The sequence below is a fragment of the Zosterops lateralis genome (assembly GCF_965231275.1).
Source record: "Zosterops lateralis genome assembly, chromosome: 2".
NCBI classification, from domain to species: domain Eukaryota; kingdom Metazoa; phylum Chordata; class Aves; order Passeriformes; family Zosteropidae; genus Zosterops; species Zosterops lateralis.
This window is the reverse complement of record NC_139763.1, coordinates 60,418,088-60,437,602: the sequence shown is the minus strand read 5'-3', so window position 1 is coordinate 60,437,602 and position 19,515 is coordinate 60,418,088. Positions and strand designations below refer to the sequence as shown.

General features: G+C 40.2%; 1 protein-coding gene across 12 annotated transcripts in view; it reads left to right on the top strand.

Moving 5' to 3' along the window:
* The window catches only part of ELF1 (E74 like ETS transcription factor 1), an 87,259-nt gene that overhangs the window by 47,317 nt on the left and 20,427 nt on the right, over window positions 1-19,515 (top strand). For 11 of the 12 annotated variants that reach the window (XM_083884783.1, XM_083884781.1, XM_083884779.1 and 8 more), the window contains 3 exons: window positions 2,259-2,568; window positions 10,839-11,013; window positions 19,076-19,183. In XM_083884783.1, coding sequence (XP_083740909.1) covers window positions 2,497-2,568; window positions 10,839-11,013; window positions 19,076-19,183 — 355 coding nt within the window. In that variant the 5' untranslated portion in view covers window positions 2,259-2,496. Of the gene's footprint in view, window positions 1-1,669; window positions 1,889-2,258; window positions 2,569-10,838; window positions 11,014-19,075; window positions 19,184-19,515 lie in introns of those variants that run through there. The other variant, XM_083884786.1, reaches the window with a different exon arrangement.

Here is a 19,515-nt window from a genome sequence, read left to right as displayed (position 1 = left end):
AATTGTTATTGATCTTAGAAAGTTACTGTGTCTAAAGAACTTGTAGCCTTTAGTTCATACATGTGGCTTCAGCAGTTTAATGGCCATGATTATAAGCCCTTGCAGTATCCTGGCTCTGGACAATTAGCTTAACCCCCATTTAAACAGAAGTCTCCATTTAGACAACTGAGGTGGTTCTTGTATTTCCCTGTTTGCCTTGTGATCCTTTACAGTGAAGTTGCTCTTCACTGATTAGAGGGTGTGACTCAAAATATTATTTGATCTTGTTGGACGGTTACAATTTATTCTTAAGGAGGAACCAAAATAGAAGTTGTACTTCAATAAATTTCCGTACCTGTCTTCTCTTCTGAAAAAGTTTGTATATCCCTGTTGGCATGGATTGACCCACTTGAATCACTGTCTATAGGGAATATTAAGCTATATATTATATAGTTCTATACTTTATTTTCAAGCTGGTGTACAGGATGGTAGGAGTCTAGGATGGGCCAAGTTGTGCTTACTCCTACCATGCTGGCAACGTGTGTGTCTACTTCCTAATGGCATCCACGTCTTCTAAAAGGCAAACCCAAATCATTAGAGAAGTCACCCAGGGTTATATGGCTGCATGTAAGGCTTTCAGTGCCATAACCCTGCTGAAGTATGGAGAAAGCCTTGTTAATCATTCAAGTCAACCAGTGAAATGGCACACACTGAGGTTGAAATGGTTCCTACAGCACTTCCTTCTCTGTTCATGTGTCAACTCTCATTAAAGCAAATATTATGTAGTTGAGGTTGTGGGTACTCTTACAAACCTTTTAACAGCTAATTAGAGCTCACTTTGGAAGTTGGGGAGGTTCTTCTGTTTGCATAATCTTGGGTTTCCTGATTTCTTAGAAGGGTAGGATCTAGTGACTTAAATGCCTAAATGCTCTGCCATCACTACTTAGGAATTTGGGAATACCACAATTTATATAGGAAAAACAGCTGTTGCATTTCCTAGAGTGAGGGAGTGCGAGTCTCTGACATGATCCTCCCTAATTAAATTGCTTGGCACTGGGCAGAGGAAGATGCTCTTCATTTTTTTGAGTTTCAGCCTACTACAAAAGCAAGGCAAAGTTAAACCTCCTGTACAAAGGCAGATGCTAATCATCACCAATGGCACTGATGCTGATTTTCCTGGGGGTCTCACTCTGGATGGGTACATATTAGACCTCTGCCTTCTTTTGTCACAGCAGCTCTTAATCAAAGGCAGTTTAAAGAAGTTTGTTCAAAACACTAGGAAGCACATATTTTTCTTCCTTTAAAATATATTGATTTAAATTCCTAGGCACTAACATACTCCATAGACACCTGTTCCTGTTACTATTTTGAAATGGTAGATTTTTTAATTAACATCTGGGTCACCTGAGTTGTATCCGAAGAGTTCCTTTTGCCCTTGCCTCTGTCTGCAGAGGTGGTGCAGAAACCTCTTGGTCAGCTCACCGTCACCCAGTTTACCTTTGGCACCGATGAGTAAGTAATAACACGGGAGCTGTGGGCGCACATCTCTTCACTGAAGCTGTTTACATTCTGTAGTTGGGGAATTTTTTTTCTTTGTACTATGCAGTTTTTTTGACGGTTCTAATTTGCCGTGACGTGGTCAGTGCTGTTTCCTTCCGGCTGCTTGCGAGCCTCTGGTAGAGATAAGAGTACATTTACAGTGCATTTTTAACATGAAGCTGAAGATCTGCTTCATGTAGGAACACAGGCACTCTCTGGATTGTACAAAGAATTTTTTAATTGATTTCATCATTTTGACATGGGGATTCAAGATCCAGAGCATTTTATTTGCAAAACAACAACTTTGCTAAATTTGAACTGTGTGTGAAGAAGAAATGTGATATACTTGGGATATCCTACAGCTGAGTAGGTTAGTCTGAGTTTTGTATTTTTACTTTGAATAAGCTGTGAAGATGAGAGGTACTAATGAATATGAAAATGTGCATATCTGAATCAAATTAAGATATAGATTTTCTTTTTGTTAACTTTTGTAACTTTTCCTTAGTCTCATGATTTTAATATGAAACTGATGTCATATCCTGAAACAGTTGTTTCAGGTAATGAAAGTTCTCATACATTAACCAGTAAAGGTAATGTCTTTGGAGACGCAAAAGTGTCTGACTTCCTCAGACATAGATAAAGCAGTTTAATGCATGGAAAGCTTTATTGCCACTGCTACTATTTCACATTGCTAATGCAAGAAGTTTTTAATGATTTTTTTTTTGTTTTTCCCTCCACAGTGGTAAAGGCTGTCAAGGTGGGAAGAACAACTCAGGAAAGAATTTGCCTTGGTTTGTTTTGCTTTGAGAAGAGAAGAACCCAAGAACGCTGATGATCTGAGAAACACGAACATTGATACTCAATTCATTTTATGAACCTGCCTTTCTGCCCAGCTGGACCTCAGTGAAACTCTCTGTTCTTTCACATTCAAGAACGTTTTTCTTTGTATGTGGAGCTGAGACCTGGGAATGCGTTATTATGGCAGCAGTTGTACAGCAGAATGAGCTTGTGTTTGAATTTGCCAGCAACGTCATGGAGGATGAACAGCAGGTATGGGATGGTGTAAGAAACCATATTTGTACAAGTTGGTGCTAACAGTGTTATGAAACACGAGGAAAAAATGTGGTGTAAAACACAAAAAGGAAATATTGAGGTCATTATTGTTGCAGCAGATCTTTGTGCTCTTTCAAAAGCTTCCTGTTGCTTCCTGTAACTTATATGTGCGGAACAGAAATTGGTTTAAATGTTATAACCTCTGCAGTATTGCAGGGACATCCTCCTCCAAAAATATTTTTCCCGTTTTGCTCATTTGTGCCAGTAGAATCCATGCATGTGTGATGTAGAATTCCCCCAATTACAGTGTTTTATAGTAGTTTGAACTTCTCTAGTGTGCTAGGATAAAATTCTGAGTAAAAGTAATGGTCACACTGCAGATGACTGGAAGGGGCAGTATGTACACCTGCTTGCTGTTATTTACAGATTGGTTTCTGAATTGTGTTACTGCATGCTGGTTATTCAAAAATAAGCTTGAAAGTAATTTAAATTGGTTTCTTTTTATACTACAGGGAATATATGTATGTTTTAACCTGAATAGACTCTGTTAGGTGTTGATTATTTAAACCACATCCTGTGAGTCCTGAAGCTTCAGTGTAGGATTCCTATTTTTAAAATCATGCAGCTCCTCTATAGCTGGTGGTTAATATTAGAGCTTGCATTTATTAACAAGAAATTGGGTGTCTGGGCCTTTTAAAAAGGCTAAGTGCCATGACAAACTGTTCCTTTTTTGTTAATGTAAAAAGCATTTACTCTCCTCTCTTAAAAAAAACACCCTCCTTTTGGCTTTATAATCTTGTCTCTGGTTTTCTGTAGGGCCTAATATCTGGCTGGGTCACTGGCCTGTTTCTGCTGTCAGAGTCATGCGATCATTTCAATGAACTGAGTGTTGTCTGTCTGAAGTGCTAACTCAGTTTTGGGTGGAATTAGTAATGTAACTTCCTTCCCTGTATTTTTCCAGAGCTTGTGGTAGCCTGGGGATTTAGATATGGGAATTGCACAAGCATAGTTGAAAATGAGCCTTACTTATTACCTCTGCTCGTTGTTCATTGCTGGCTTTACTTCACAAGCTAATAGGAGAGGGGAGAATTGAGGTAGGGAGGGCTACTTCAGTGTGGTTCCTGGGAAGGGTAGTGCAGGCAGACATGGTTTTGTCTCATTTAGCTGTGCATTCTGCTTCTTGCAATTTCTTCAGATGCTCACCTGAGAAACTTGAAAAATACTAAAGAGCGCTCAACAGGGCAGTAAAACCTTTCTAAACAGACCTTTCTCTAGCTTCAGAACAAACTCAGCCTTGATGTTTATTTCATAATTCAAGTCTAGATGAAGTCTAAGAAAAGATGTCCTGTAGTATACCCTAAAGGTGGTGAAATCAAAGATGTGAAAGGCTGGAGATAGAGGGTGCATAGCAGAAAGTGCTTTTCTGCAGTCAGATGCAAGCTCCTTTTAAATCACTGGGTTCACTTAATTCAGATATCAAAGATGCAGGTAGCCAGTTAGCTGGCTGCTTGAAGGTAAATCTTAAATGCTCAGCTTTGTAAGAGAAGTCCTGCACAGGCAAAGACCTGGGAAACTGGAGGAAGGTTTAGTTTGGCCGAGAGCTCATAGCACATTAGCCCAAAAAGACTGCTTCTTGCTTATACTTGATTGACCTGCTTCTTACGACACGGAAGCTATTGCTACTCCTAAAGTTTTTAAATTCTTAGATTAGTTGTATTTAGGGATGGATAACGTAATTTGTGTACTTTGCAAAAATTTTAGCTGTGTAAGTGCTCTTTGTTGGGCATTTTTTTGGATCTTCATCATGTACAAAAGGTGTCATTTAACTCATCTTTGCGTAATTATTTTTACAATGCCCCCACAAGCTGGCATTTTAAGAACTTTGGTACCTTCATTCTTGTCAAATCTTTGCCTGCAGCTCTCTTTGCCAAGAGCTCTTGGGACATGGAACAGCTGTGGGGAGAGGTTCAGGGTCTAAGTGGCAACTATGCTCAGTATTTCAGGGAAGTCATAATTCATGGCTATTTTGTTTAAATTTTATTTTTTTTTAAAGTCTTGGTTAAACAACCATAAATTATGAACAGTCCATTTGCAAATGTAAGCATTCAGCATTCAGTGGCAGATGCCAATGGGAGGGGCTCAATCACATGGACCCATATGAACGGGAATGGCTCACTCTTATCAGCTTTATCCTTTGCAGTTTAGAAAAGAATGATTTTAAATTTTTTTGTTATTCTTGGATCTTCTGTCAGTTGGAGGGTTCATTTATCACACGGTAGATTTGTGGTGAGGAAGAAATGAAGTGAAAATATCCTTTTAATTTTTAGAAGGGAGCAAGTGGCTTGGGCTAAGGGTACTGATAACCTGTCTGGCTTCTGCTATGTGTCAGAAATCTGGTTAAAATAGAGAGTTTGCTTTCCCCCACCCCCTCTTTTCTGTGTTTTTGTTTTGTTTGGGCTTTTTTGTTGTTTTGTTGGGAGACAAAGAGAGACTGCACACATAAAACTGGGCAGGAGTTCCTGCAGGTTTTGGCTGAGTCAATGCCACTGCCCAAACCTGCTTCTCTCCCTATCTGCAGCTTCTTCTCTTAATGCCTTTTCTTTTAGTCCTTTGTGGACTTACAGCTAATGTGATATTTGATCAGAACATTCTTAGTTTAAAAAGCTGAATAAAAGCAGCCACAGTGGCTAGATCCGTAGTAGGAAGTTTTAAATGGTGCCAGGGAGAAGTTGAATCGTTACAACCATTAAATTGCTAACATTGTTCCCAGCATGACTGCTCTGTGTTGGGCTGTGCTCTCTCAGGTGCCTCTGATGCTTGTAGTAACCTGTGCCTGAAGACCCCTTCTGTACCCCTGGCATTTGTTTCTCTCTTCCTTTTTTCTGATAAAGAGGGGTCTGAGACCTTAGGTTGAGTCATGACTTCTGCACCATCATCTCCTGCCTACATTTGCTCTTCCATGTTCCCTGATATTGCCATGGGCTTTCAGAAAGATTAAGCCACCTGGTCAAGATGAAGGTCTACATTTTTTTGGCTACTTTGAGCTCCTGCAGAAGGTTCCTCCCCCGTATCCACTTGCAGTTTTATGAAGACTTTAAGGAAAATGTGAAATCTGTAATGAAGTTATCTTCCCAGAGAAGCAAGCATCATGTGTCTGCCTGCAGCACCCCTCTGTGCAATTTGTCCCTTCTCAGGTGCTGGCAGTGGGAACACCTTTAAACTTGAGAAGCTGCCTCTCCCTCTGCACAGGGACTGTCAGCAAGGGAAAACCAAAGGCTGTTTTCTAGTCACTAGAGGCACTTTTCCTAGTTCTGTTTAGTTTCTTGGGGTGTTCTATTTGTGGGTTTTTTTGTGGGGGGAGGGTTGTTTTTTAATATAAATGGTCATCTGTATTGCAAGTCTGAATGCTGTTATTTGGTTAAAAAGACAGTTGTTTTTTTCCCTGCGGTTGCTTTCTCCATTTTCCCCCCCATGTACCTTTTCCCTTCTACTATCTATTGCATGTGTTTCTTCCCACCCATCACTCACTTGCACAGAATTTATTCCATACCAGTTAAAAGCTAGTCATCTTATTCCTGGGACAAGTTGACATCCTTAAAGACTTGTAGTATGAGAAGACAGTACCTCCAAAGCAGAAGAAATCCCCTTCCTTATTTTCCATTTCCTCGGCCAGGATGGTGTTTTGATCTTCTGTCAGTTGATGACGGTTCATGAGACAGTTTTCAGAGAAAAAAAGAAACACCTTGTCAGCATGTCAAACACACAAAAAGAATTATAGAGCAGTAAGGAAGATGGCTGCTTTTAGCCCTCAGAGGAGGACTGGGTTCAGTTTTAAGGGGCTTGTGGAATATAACAAATGCTTTCAGGGATCTGCTCACAGGACTTTCTATGGACTTCAGCATCTGTATGAAGTTTGTACTCCTCTGAAATAGTAAAGGTCAGTCTGCAGGGATGTGATGTCTAAGATTTGGGAAGATTTTAGCAGTAGCTCAACTGTTTTATGTGCCCAGCAGACATGGGAGGTGGGTTGAAGTCAAATCAAAGCTTTGCTGGAGCTAAGGTGTCATATTTTACCTATATTTTGTATGAGGAACGTTAAGCAGCAGAAGTAGGAGAAATTTAAAAATACACAAATTTTTCTTCTGTGGATCTCTGTATCGATTTCTTGAAAATCTTTGCCAACGCTTTAATTTGGGACTTTTTTAAAACTTTGAGATAGTTTGCACTCTTTGCTAAGGTGTATAGAAGCATGTTTGTATTAGAAATAAATTATTTTGTGATCTTGCTATTAGAGAGGTAATTTAATTTGTGTTAATTTAATCACTACCTTATAGTTCTTAATTTAATGTTTTTCCTGTATGTAATTCTCATAACACACTAGATTCAAAGGGAGCTGTAGTAAAAAAGGGCTCTTTTGCAGTTCCACATGTGTACAGTTATTTTCATGTCTTGTAAAACAAGAGCTAGAGGAAGATTTAGCTTGGCTCTCAACTGGGATTCAGGTGCTTTCAGTGAAATCAAAAACATTATAGAAGTACCAAGGTGAGATTACTTCACAACAGTCATGTGTACATCTGTATTGTAACTGTACATTAGTATTAGCTTTTAAAAGCAAATGAAAGGCTTGTTAATGAAATCATAACCAGTAGCAAATACTGTACAAAAAACAATGACCACTTCCACAAAAATGCATTTCAAATTAAATTTGTTTGCAGTTGTGTGAATGCTTTTCTCAATAGGAGCATATTAGAGTTTGTTCTTTAGTTTTCACAACCATGGCAGGAAGGAAAATCCCTACATTGTACCACTGTAGGGTATGAGTTGGAAGCAATTATAACAATAGTTTTAAAATGAAAGGCCACAAGAAGTGATGTTTAGTCTCATTCTTGCAGTTCAAAACCGTGATTAAATTAAAGAAAAGCACATTTAACATGTCTTACCATGAGTGAATGTTTTTTTGTTCATCTCCATTCTTTTGGAAGCATAGTGTGTCAGCAGCTTCCTTGGGTAGTCCGGCACCAAGTTCAGGTGAAGAGGTATTGCCCTGCCATGGGGATTTCTCTACCTGCAGACAGACACAGCAACCATATCAGAGTGTGTGTATGATGGATGTTTCTAGATATGATCAAAATACAGTTTAACCTTGCAGAGCAGTTAAAATCTGATCATATGGACCAAACCAAGTACTTCTGAACCGCATGAAGCATCACAGTTCAGTGCCACAGGAAATGTTCTGGTCAGTAGTGAAGTGTATTTTAGAAATATGTGGATGTTTGGGCTTTTGTAACTAGGTCTCATAGCAAAGTGAGTAGGGTGTAATAAAAACAGGGCTTTGAGAAACTGATCTGAAAACATGTGACAATCAGTTGATTTTATCTGTTTTGCTTATTATTCTGAAGCATTTTTCTACAACTTATCCTCTCAGAAGCCAGGCCAGTGGCATGAGCATCAGTCATGAGAGACGGACAGTGCTGAGCCAAAGTAATTTTCTTCTCCAGAAGGAGCTAATGTCAGGCTTATCTTGAGCACAGGCAACTCGATCTGTGGCTGCAGACACTGCGGCCATTGAGCTGGTGCACGGCAGAAGCGGGGGAGAGCAGCGCGCCTCGCTGCGCAGACGTACTGAGGAGGAGGAAGCTGGCCACTTGCTGGTGATGAGTATGTGGGACACAGATGCCTACACCAGAAATGAGCACCCCAATGCCTCCACCATTTCATAGTCAATGCACAGAACTATGTGTTTGTAGGGCACGGTGTCCTGTTGTAGCATAGGAACCTAAAAGTGGGCAGGTAAATTGTGCCCTAGAAACACCATTTTGGGCTGTTGGCTGAGAAGGAAACTTGGGGTTTGTAGCTCATGTCCAAGTGCCTGCACCACAGCTGTCTGTAACTTAAATCCTAAAAGTTATGTATTGTGGTGTATTACTGAAATGGACGTATTTAAACTATTTTTAGAACATAATTGTATCTCAGGAATGAGGCCATAATGGACCATCTACCTTGTAGCTTATTTAAAAAATAATTTTTTAAAAATTAATATAATTTTTTGGTTTTCTTTTCTCTTTACAGTGCTTTATCTTTTTTATTGATGTGACTTTTATTTAATCAAATCTGTTTGTTTATTCTTGCCTGGAAGCAAATAGAATCAAAGATGTTAGGGTCAGCAAACAAATTGGATGCAAAATGTGAACATGACTTTTTCTGAGGAGCAGTAGGGACCTCTTGGCCATCAATGATTTCTGACTTCTCAGCTCCAGCACGATACAACATTGGTTAGAGGTGCCCACAAAGGTGTGGGGTAACAGCTGTCCCATTGCTTGACTTGATATACACCTGTCATCTGGTGATAAGATTGCACAAGAGGGCTTTAACTGCTCTGTACTTTGTTCATTTTTATTGATCTTCTACCATATTGCTGTCTTTTGAAACATGTTTCACAGAATAGGTCATATTTGTTGGGTCTTCTTTTGAATTTTGGTTTTGTTGATTTTTTTTTCTTCTGTTTAGGAGACTGTCTATGATAGAAGCCCATTAAAATACTATTTTTGGGGGTTAGTTCTTTTTTCCTGGTTGCCCTTTACCACAGTTTTGCAGAGACATGTTTTACAAAACACAGAGCAATTTAAAGTGGTAATTACTGCCTTTTAAAACTTCTAATTGCATTTTCTACTTTCAGTGCTTAGGATCCAGACTCTTCCCTAGGGGAGGTTTACTCCCATAGCTGGTGTCTGGGTTGAGCAGATAGCTCTGATACCATTTTCTTTCAGTGGCAGTGTGCATAGTGGCAAGAGTGAGAGATGAGTAATTCTTAAACAAGGGCATAATCATACAGTTGATTTTTTCCCTTGGGTTTTTAACTTGTGTGGTTAAAAAAACTACTTGATCTTCCTTCCAATACCTGAAGGGAAACTACAGGAAAGATCGAGGCTATTTACAAGAGTGTACAGTGACAGTACAGGGGGAGTGACTTCAAACTTAAAAGATGGTAGGTTTAGATTAGATATTGGGAAGAGTTCTTTACTGTGAGGGTGGAAGGAGACTGGAACAGGCTGCCCAGAAAAGTTGCGGAAGTTCCCATCCCTGGAAGTGTTCAAGGCCAGGCTGGGTGGAACTTTGAGCAACCTGATGTAGTGGAAGGTGTCCCTGTCCATGGCAGGGGGATTGGATCTAGATGATTTTAAAGTTTCTTCCAACCCAGGCCATTCTATGATTCTGTGATCTATATCTGTGCTCTTCTGTGGAGGGTGGGACCAAATGTACATATACTAGTTTTCTCAGAAATATGCTTTAGCTGCTTTTTAGGTTTATTTCTTGTTTTTAAGCTTGACACATTCATAATGTGTTTTATTTTTGTAGTCAAGGAACCTAGAGTTACACTAGACTTTCTTTGAACCTGTTCTGCTATCAGTCTGCTATGACTTTCTTCCTGCAAATGACATTTTAAAATACTCACTTCGAAAAATACAGTGTCTGTAGTAGATGTTATTTGCTGAAAACCTCTTCCTGTTGAGTGGTTGCCTTTTCAGAGAGTGTGCATCTTGTTATTAGTGCTAGTGAGTTTGATTTTTTGTTTACCAGCTGCCCCTTTTCTTCTGTATCTGATGCAAAATGACTATCAAGACCAAAGGATTATGTCTAAAAGCAGATTTAGGAAGGAGAATGGTGAGGGGGGTGTGATGTGAGTAATATCAAATGACTAAAGCCATAAGAATTAGATAGGGAGTGTATTACAGCACTTACATCACCCTGTTACACCCCTTCCTTCTGTAGTAAGCATCCCCTAAAGTAGTGATTTTCAAATAGTGTCTCATAGGAAATTTGGTGCCTATGAGAGCTTTGTCCACTCCTCACAGCCACAGGACTCCTTCACTCTCAGTTTGATGGGAAGAGAAAAGGCAAAGGCGTTTGCAGCAAGTTGCTCACCCAGTATTATTGCCAGTGAAGTTTAGCACTCACTGCAGTGTGCCACTCCTCTGTATTGTCAGCTTTAATGCTGCAAAACTGTGTCATGCAAGTCTGGTGTTATGTACTGAAGTACAGTCAGTACAGTAGATACTGCTGCAGTATTCAGCCTCTGGCTCCTGGTGGAACACTGCTGCTCTCTGCTTTCAGGTGCTAAAAATCATCTTGTCCTTTACTACTCCCTCCTGACTGTTTAGTATCCAGTGGTTTAGTGCTGGTCTGTTGAATTGTTAGTCGTTAAGTGGCTAGATTGGAGGCAGTCTAACTAATATTTTGTTGTTTGTTTTTTTTTCTCCACCCCCCAGCTTGGTGATCCATCTATTTTCCCTGCTGTCATCGTGGAGCATGTTCCTAGTGCAGAACTCCTACATAACTACTCTGGCTTAACCTGTGTGGATGAACCTAGTGACATGATCACTGAGAACTCTCTGGATGTCGCAGAAGAGCAAATCATAGAAGATGATGATATCACCCTCACAGGTTGGCAATACAAACATCTCTGTGCCATGTCTTTGCACCAAGATGGCTGTGGCAAAAAGCAACAGGGAGCAAAATGAATTGGTATTGAATGCTGCTAATTCTGTACAAGACAGAGGAAATGCTATTAATATTGTTAGCAGGTGGATTGCAATGCCAGTTGCACAGCTAATGATGGTGAAAAGTTTCATCCATCAACAGTGATAAAGGCTGAGTCCTGCTCAGAGTACCAACAAGGTTTTTCTTTGTTCTTCATAGCTTTGTTTGCTTTTACTTAATAGGTGGTATGTTCCTAAGTAAACATACATACCAACAAGCAAGGATATGCAGTTTGAGTAGATGTACTGCTTTTAACTTCTCAAGGGTATATGGTTATAAATAAAAATGTGCAGGCTAGTGTGACTTGCAGTGTGTAGTAAGTCATAGTATTAATTTTGCATCTCTAGTAATGATTCACACCTAAAATACAGATTTTTTTTCTAAATTCTGTTAGAAAAGATAGCCCTAAAGAGCAAACAGTTCTCAAGAGAAATGCTCAAAGATCTGTCACATATTTTAAAAACAACCCCTCACCGAATGCATGTATTTCAAGCACTTTTGCAGAGAAAGTCTCAAAGGTGGGCTAGATACTTTACAGAAAGAAGTTTTCTTTCAGCCACTAGGCTCCACACCTGGAGTGTTTCCAGGGATGGAGACAGCTTGCTGGTTTCACTCATACTTTTGACATTATTTCCAAAGACATGCTCTGATACAATCTTTTACTATCAAAAGCAAAACAAGGACTCAACATAACTCGACATGAGGAACAGTTCTCAGAATAAATTGACATGAGCTGTTCTCAGTAAATGGTTTTATCTGATGAATATAGCTTTTTTTTTTCATAGTAGTGAATTATCTGTGAACAGACTGTGACCATACAAATAAGTTAGGTTATTATTCAAGAAGGTTTTCCATACTCAAACAATATTTCATGTTGAAACCTCTTGCCAGCTTGCTGTTCAGATTAATTATTCACACTACAACTGGCATTTCCCCAGTGTGTTACTTAAGCACCACTTAATGTGTCCGTGTGAATTTCATAGCAGATCATTTTTGTGAATTCATATTCACTGTAATGTATTGTGTGTGAATTTTTACACGTATGAGTAATTGTGAAACTCCACTTCTGTGAATACTCTTGTTAACCTTATCTTTTTTTGTCGTTGTTGTTGCTGGTCACATGAGAAGGGTTTGCAAATTGTTGCCAGAAACTGAAAATATTTAATCCTTGTAACCGATGGTGTCCAAGGGTTTCTGGGATACTTTGGAGGCAGACAAGTACAGTATTGTTCCCATCATCCATGAAAGTTCAAGAAATCCGGTTTTCTTTAAAGGCAAAGTCCTTAGAAATTGAGAGCTGCCACTTTGCAGAGATGATTGTTGGGAAGGAGGTGTTAACTAATTATCTGTTTCACAGTCTCCATCCTGTGCATGCTGTGGATTTCTTCAGAAGAGAAGGGGGATGAATGCAGGCTGAGCTGGGACTTGTGCTGAGGCTGGAAAGCTCCCGCTCAGGACAAGGCAGGCAATACTGGTAGCTCAGCCGCTGGTCTGTGGCAGGAAGCTATCCAGCCTGACTCTAGTGGGGCAGAATTTGAGGCCCAGGGGTGTGAAGGCACCCCACAGAAAGAGGCAAGAGGACACTGGGGACGGAGGCCCCTGCTACCTCCCTGCCCCCTGCAGACAGGCCTTGGCTGTGGCCACAGCTGCCCAGGTGAACTGCAAGACTGCTGTGAGATAGAGACCCCCGTTCAAGTATAGCTTGCTGTAGGCTGCCTCTGAAATGGGGCTAATCATAGCTGAATTTTCCCACCTACTCTATTTTCCAGCTGTTTTTTTTTTTCTTTTCTCCCTTCTTTGAAGTTTCCTTCTTGATTTTGTTTGCTCTCAATAGTGAAAGGAGTTGTTTTGCTCTTTGAAGTTAGTACCAGTCTTTTCAGTCACTTCCACATTATGCCTTTGAGAGAGGATCAGACATCATAAAGACTGTACTAATTCCACACTAAAATATTTATGACACTGAAGTTCACAGTGAAACAAAACTGAAGTCACCATAATTTATGACTAAACATTACTGAGCGACGACTGCTTAATATGGAGGATTTAGGCTTTTTTAAGTTGCTAGTTTTTCAGTACTATTTTGTGACTGTCATCCACTGGGCTTCTCTTTTCTCCTAGATTAACTGAAATTAGCAGTAGGCCTCATGAAACTGAAGCAATCATTTTTTCAGGATCTATCTGCAGAACAGTGGATGCTGATAGTTTTTTTCATCTATAGGATGGAGCTTCAGCCCTTCAAAATCACAGCTATCAAATGTTGGTGATTACTTACTTGTCATATAATCTGCAGAAACATATAAGAGCAACATCTGTTGCATATGAAACCCTGCTGAGACATGGCCAGCAATCAGCTTTTTAGCTATGTTTATCCTTGTGGTGTGATTTCTTCTGTAATGAATAGGCAGACGTGCCTTATCACCCTCCTTTTTAAAAGCACTTTCCCCTGGAAGAACTGCAATGGCAATATTATGGTCAGTTTGTTGCCAGTCTTACGAGATTTTAAGTGATTAACCATCAGGTAGTAAAGGGTGATTAACAAAATTAGTTGGGACATTTGGCTTTGAATGAAGTTTTATCTCTAAAGGGAATATTGAAATACTTTTTCTCCGAAAAATGCAGGGGCTAGTGTTTTGTGCAGAAGATCTCCAAGCCAACTTGACAGATGCTACAATTTGCTACACTTTGTATATCTTATTAATTGTGCTAGTTATGGATATAAGGTGCACAGGAGGAAGGAACTAGTCGAATTACGTAATTCCTGAAAACATTTTTTAAATTCTTTTTCTAATTTTTTAAAACTTTGGCATGTTTGGTGAGTTTAATTTATTGAAAGCCACAGTTAATCAAAGTCTGCAGTTTGGTGGTTCACCTGTTCTGGCATTGTTTTCATGGGATCGGGGAAGGGGCTGCACTGAGACAGTTTGAAGGGGAGGGCTTGAGAGAGCAGGGACAGAAAATTTGCGTTTAGATGTCCTGTGCCCTGGTCTGAATAGGGAGCATGGAAGTGTGCATTTTCATAGGTCGGTAATGATACTTCTAAGCAGTTTATTTTGCAACATTTTGAAGTTTGGTACTATTTGTCTAGTACATTTTGTGAAGCTCTAGCAGTCTTGCACAAACACAGCTTCTTTGGTGGTAATTTCTGATGTTCCAAAGAAATCCAAAGGACTAGTTAGGTGGAAACTGAACTTCATAGTGTTAGTCTATGAGGATTGTGAGTTGATTAGATGCCAGTTGCAAAAAAACAGGTTTTGGTTTCAGTTACTTTGTAAAGAAATTATTCACAGCTGCCTGTAGCTCTGGTAAAACCAGAGGGATTTTTTTTTTTATATGCCTGCTCAATGACATAATTTTCTTTACAAATTGCAAAGCCTTATTTAAAAAAGAAAATGGTGATTTGCAGGTCTCGTGAAATACCTGTGTTTTTGAACTCAGTTTTCCAGTGTCAGATAACAATCAGCTAAGAGTGGATACTAAAAAGTAAGTGCTCAAATTTAACAGCCAGCTATTCTGCAAAAGAGGGGTCTCTCCATGTCTAATGGTTCTCTTTCTTCTTTTAGCAACTTTAGATTTCTTCTGACATTATTTTGAGGTTCTGCAGTCCCTGTTTTTGTCTCTAGTAAAACCAGCAGTGAATTTAAACACAGTTGTGACTAGTGCAGCCTTTATCTCGGCCTGGACAAGGAGTTGTGTTGCCCACTCTCTAGAGCTTTCAGCCACCAGAGGAGCAATGGGAGTGGGATGGAATTGCCCAAAGTGGTGTAAAATTTTCAAAAAAGGCACTAGACAGGCATAGGGAAAGCAGGGCTTTGAACTAAGGTGGGGAACTTCCAACATGAGGCATAATTTCAGAGCAGAATGCTGTGTTTGGGCAAGCCTTGTGCTAATGCTGATTCATAGAGAACCTGGATTTGCAGTAACTGGGCAGAAATTGGCATGCAGATGCAGAGACTTATGTTTATGGCTTGCTCAGATAAACAAAAACTTGTAGAGTACCCTGAGAAAAAACTGAAAATATTTTTAGGTGTGGGTTTTTTTCTCTCTTTTTCTTCTTTTTCCTTTTTTTCTTACCCATTTTTTCTTCCCTACCTCTTTTCCCCTTTTCCATTTTTTTTCTTCCAATTTTTTCTTCCCCCTCCCCTTTTCTTCCTTTTTTTTAAAAGAGCTTCTGCCTAGTTCAGATAATGTTTGAAACCTGATACTTTGTAGAAATGACACTCCCGGCTGCCCCATTTTTTAAGCTCTGCCTTTGGCAAAGAGGAACAAATAAGCCATTTAACTCCAGTTCTTCTTAAACCTGGGACTGTATCATAACAGCCAGTGATTGGAATACCATTCTGCAGCATTACAGAAAAGCTAAAATAAGAGACACCAGCTTGCCTTTGCTAGCTAAGCTAGTTATCCCTGAGCACTGTCTCATGTTAAAGGATGCAAATTAGCATCTTGCTGTTAAAAGGACTAAGAGGTGGTCCTCCACTTTTTCTGTGAGGTGCCCCACACCTTGTTCGTATTAGCTCTTTCGTTCTTGTATTTCAACTTGGTAACCCAACAATACCCCCAAAACCTTTTCAGACGTTTTATAAATCTCAGTTACCTCACTATGTGATCAAAAAAGTGTGAAGCCTGGCATGTGTTAAGTGACAGAAGTTTGGATCATGAACTAGGGGCAGAGATGGGAAGAGAAACCACAACCCTTTCAGCAACAGGGAAATATTTTCTTGTCTTAAGCCACTCTGTGATGTCATCTTCTCGGGAGATGCTTGAAGGGTGTTGGCAAGAGTAGTGGAGTGGTTAAGAAACTTAATTTTGCCATCTTGTGTTTGTGGATAGGAGGATAGTGCTGCTGCTGGTAGAGGAATACATCTGGTCCAGGTGGCTCTGCTGGCAAGCTGCAGAGTGAGATGCAGATTGAGTTCAGGGTGGGAGCCAGACACAAGAGTCTGTGAACTGCCAACCTTTGGGGTAATGAAGAGCACCGGGGCCAGGCAGGCAATGAACAGTGAGGGAGACTGTAGCAGTGGGGAATTGCTGGTCTTTGGGATAAGAAAGGAGAAGACAGATGATAGCAGTGGCACGAGGTGAGTGGGGACAGAGAGGAAGAGAGAGACTTGCCTGTGGATGGACTCTGAGGTTATAAGACCCAGGGTCCTTGGTTGGGGTCCTCCTTGGGGGCACCAGCTCGGGCTGTTTCTGTGTTACTGTGCCCTGAATAAATGGAGCAAGACATCCGAGACTGCCATGGGAAACCTGGGGCCAAACTGGTGAGGAAACCTGGTCTGATTGTGGAGTGGGTGTGTGGGGAGCCAAGGGGGACACATTGATCACGGGAGCTGCCCATGGCAAAGGGGCTTTGACCTACTGGTGGCAGGCTCTGGCCTTGGGATGTGACTGCCCGGGGGTCTGGTGAATGGTCAAACCGGGAAGTTTCCTTAACATGCTTATATTTTTCGTGAGCAGCAACTTATATTAATTTCTATGTTTACATTATTTATATGGCTATTATAAGTTCCTTTCATTAGTCTTGGATAGGAATAGTAAACTTGTAGCTGTATGGTGTAACAATGTTGTAAAACTGGTAGCCTCTTCCTCGCCTGCTGTTATTCAGAGTGAAGAATTGTCTCTGCTCTGTCCCCTTAGTTACCTGAAAGCCAGCAATTAGGTTTGGTCCTCCTGCAGCTCTCTCCTCTCCTCTCGGTCTGCAGAACCGAGGACCTGGGGATACCACTGCTGGCTTTAAAATTGTATGTGGTAAGCTAGCCCTGCTCCAAGACTTTGGCTGAGCTGGATTGTGGCAGGCTAACCTTCCTGGTCCATTCAAACGATGTCAGAATTGAGAACAGCTGCTTTGGCAGTGCTGTCTGCATTTATATTTGTATGATGTGACATCCTTCTTGCGGTCTTGGTAATGCTGGTAGATGATATGGGAAGTTCTCATCCAGATAAAACTTGGAACCAGAAGCATCAAGTCACCAGCACCAGCCCAAGAGTGTACAGGGCCACAGACTGAATGGGATGTGCATGCTCTGTCTCCTCCTGATGGTCAGGCATTCCCTAGGGATGCTGTGTGGCTCTTGAGGCTGAGGTGCCCTGGGTCTGAGCTCCTGAGTCTGTCAGCTGTCTGACAAAATTGTCAGCAATTTGCTGCCCTCTCTTGCTTCCAAGGTCAGGATGCCACTGTCTGAATGTCTTTGCCAGATAGAGGGTGGAGGTGGTCCAGCAGAAAACAGGGTGAGTTGCTGTGTGGATCAGGGGTTCCCAACACTTGTCTACCTTATGCTGTATTAGCCTGAGCCTCTTACACAGGGACTGAAGGAGGAATCCAGAAGGTAAGGAAGCTTCTGTAAATCACAGCTGGTGGAAGAGGTAGGGCTGATATGTGGATACCAGCATTCATCTTTGCCCTCTCATAATGATACAACTGCTGAAGCTGTAAACATTTGGGATGAAACCAGTGGAGTTTGGTTGGTTGGTTGGTTTTTCTGTTCTGTAATTGCTTAGTGCTAATTAAACTGATTGCTTTGTTGTTGCTGTGATATTTTAAGGTTAAAATATAGAAATTCTGGCATAAACTTCCTCCTTTTGTGTGCAAAAATATTCCAAGGTCATTACATTTTGTTTTAACATGTATGTTTGCATGCTCTATTAGTCAGTGTGGCTTTTTGGTTTTGTTTTGTTTTTTAATGTGACTGCCCCACCCAAAATTCCTCAAAGCTTAACAGAGAGAGGTGTAAAGCCTACGAAAGTAACTGAGGTTTCTTGGTGTCCTAGAGAGGAGAATATTAATGCAGCCCTTTTTATCATTTTGATAGATGCAAGTGAATTCCCCAAAGTTGCATCAAGTTCATGTCAAAGGATAAGGAAGCCCACCCCAATCAATTCCATTCAGCCAACAGTAATTTCTGAAAAGATGTGTTAGACAGTTTTAAATGTTTATGGTACCAGGAACTGCCATCTATGTTATTTTTCATGCTAAGATTATTTTGAAAAAAATCATCTGGTAAAGTACTTTTCCAGTTAAACCAGTATTATCTTCTTGGAACAGCTGTTATTTTGCAAAATTACATTTTATTCAATTGTTTTGTTTTGTACCCCTAAGTGACCTTAACATGTACCTTAAGCATTATAATTAATACTCAGGAGCTTTGGGTTTATCTAATGACTGCCCTCATAAAATTAATGAGGAATTGTCTAGAAGTCAAAAGTTTGAAAAGTTTGCCACCTTCTATATTGCTTTTCATGTTTCATGTTTGCTTTCCAGTGTGCACTGTTAGTCCTACATGTAATTCCCATGAATTTGAATGGTTTACGATTCAGCTACACCCTTACATCACATGGTCTCTAATAAAACTTGTGGAATATTTTCTTGTCTTTCCTCCAGGCTTAATGACTGGATAGTTTTGGTGTGCATCTCTTATTTATGGAATTCACTTCTGTTCATAGAACCACAGAATTATTAGGGCTGGAAAAGACCTCTCAGATTATCAAGTCCTATTGTCCACTCAGAACCCACCCCCATGTTCACCATTAAATCATGTCTTCAAGTGTCGTATCCGCATGTTTTTCTGTGGATAAGACATTGGAACACCATAAGAAGTTAGCAATATTGTGTTTTTAAATAATAATCTCTGGAATATTGCTTGTGGTAGTGATATTTTTTAGTTTCGTGGGTGTCGTGTTTTACTGCGTGTGCTTTAATCAGCAAAAAGAAGGGTTAGAAAGATGAGGCAGAAACAGACGGTTTGTTTGGGGTATTTTCGTGCAATCTGAAAAATGTACTGTACTAAATAAATGAAATTATTGCAGCGTGCATTTTCTCCCCAGCTAATCTGTTGCTACACATCTAGTAGAAGACTATCTCTATCACTTTTTTTTTTTGGGGGGAGGGGATGAAATAGGAATAAATGTAATGTTAAGCTTTAAGTCTAGTTTGTAGATTCTTAAGAATTTTTTTCTCCCTTGCTTTTAGTTGAAGCATCTTGTCATAATGGAGATGAAACAATGGAAACAATTGAGGCTGCTGAAGCACTTCTTAATATGGACTCCCCTGACCCTATGTTGGATGAGAAAAGAATGAGTAAGTTTTTTTTATGCCAGTCCAATCTATATTTGCCAGGTTTATTTGTGAAAGGAGGAGGGATTCACTGCAGCATGGTTGCATGAAATTGGTAAGATTTTTTTTATAATTTCCAGATAGTCTTTATGTACATAGTTTGAGTATCAGAAATCCAGTATTGTATGCAGTGAAGGATTTCATTGCCATGCCGAAGTTGAACAGGAAAGGAAAGTGTCAGAAATTAGAGAGGGAAAGTGTGAATAAGGTTGGATGGTTTAGATTGCAGTGTTTTGTTTTGTTGATGTTTATGTTGTCAGGATAAAAGAATATACACTTACATTTACAGATTGGCT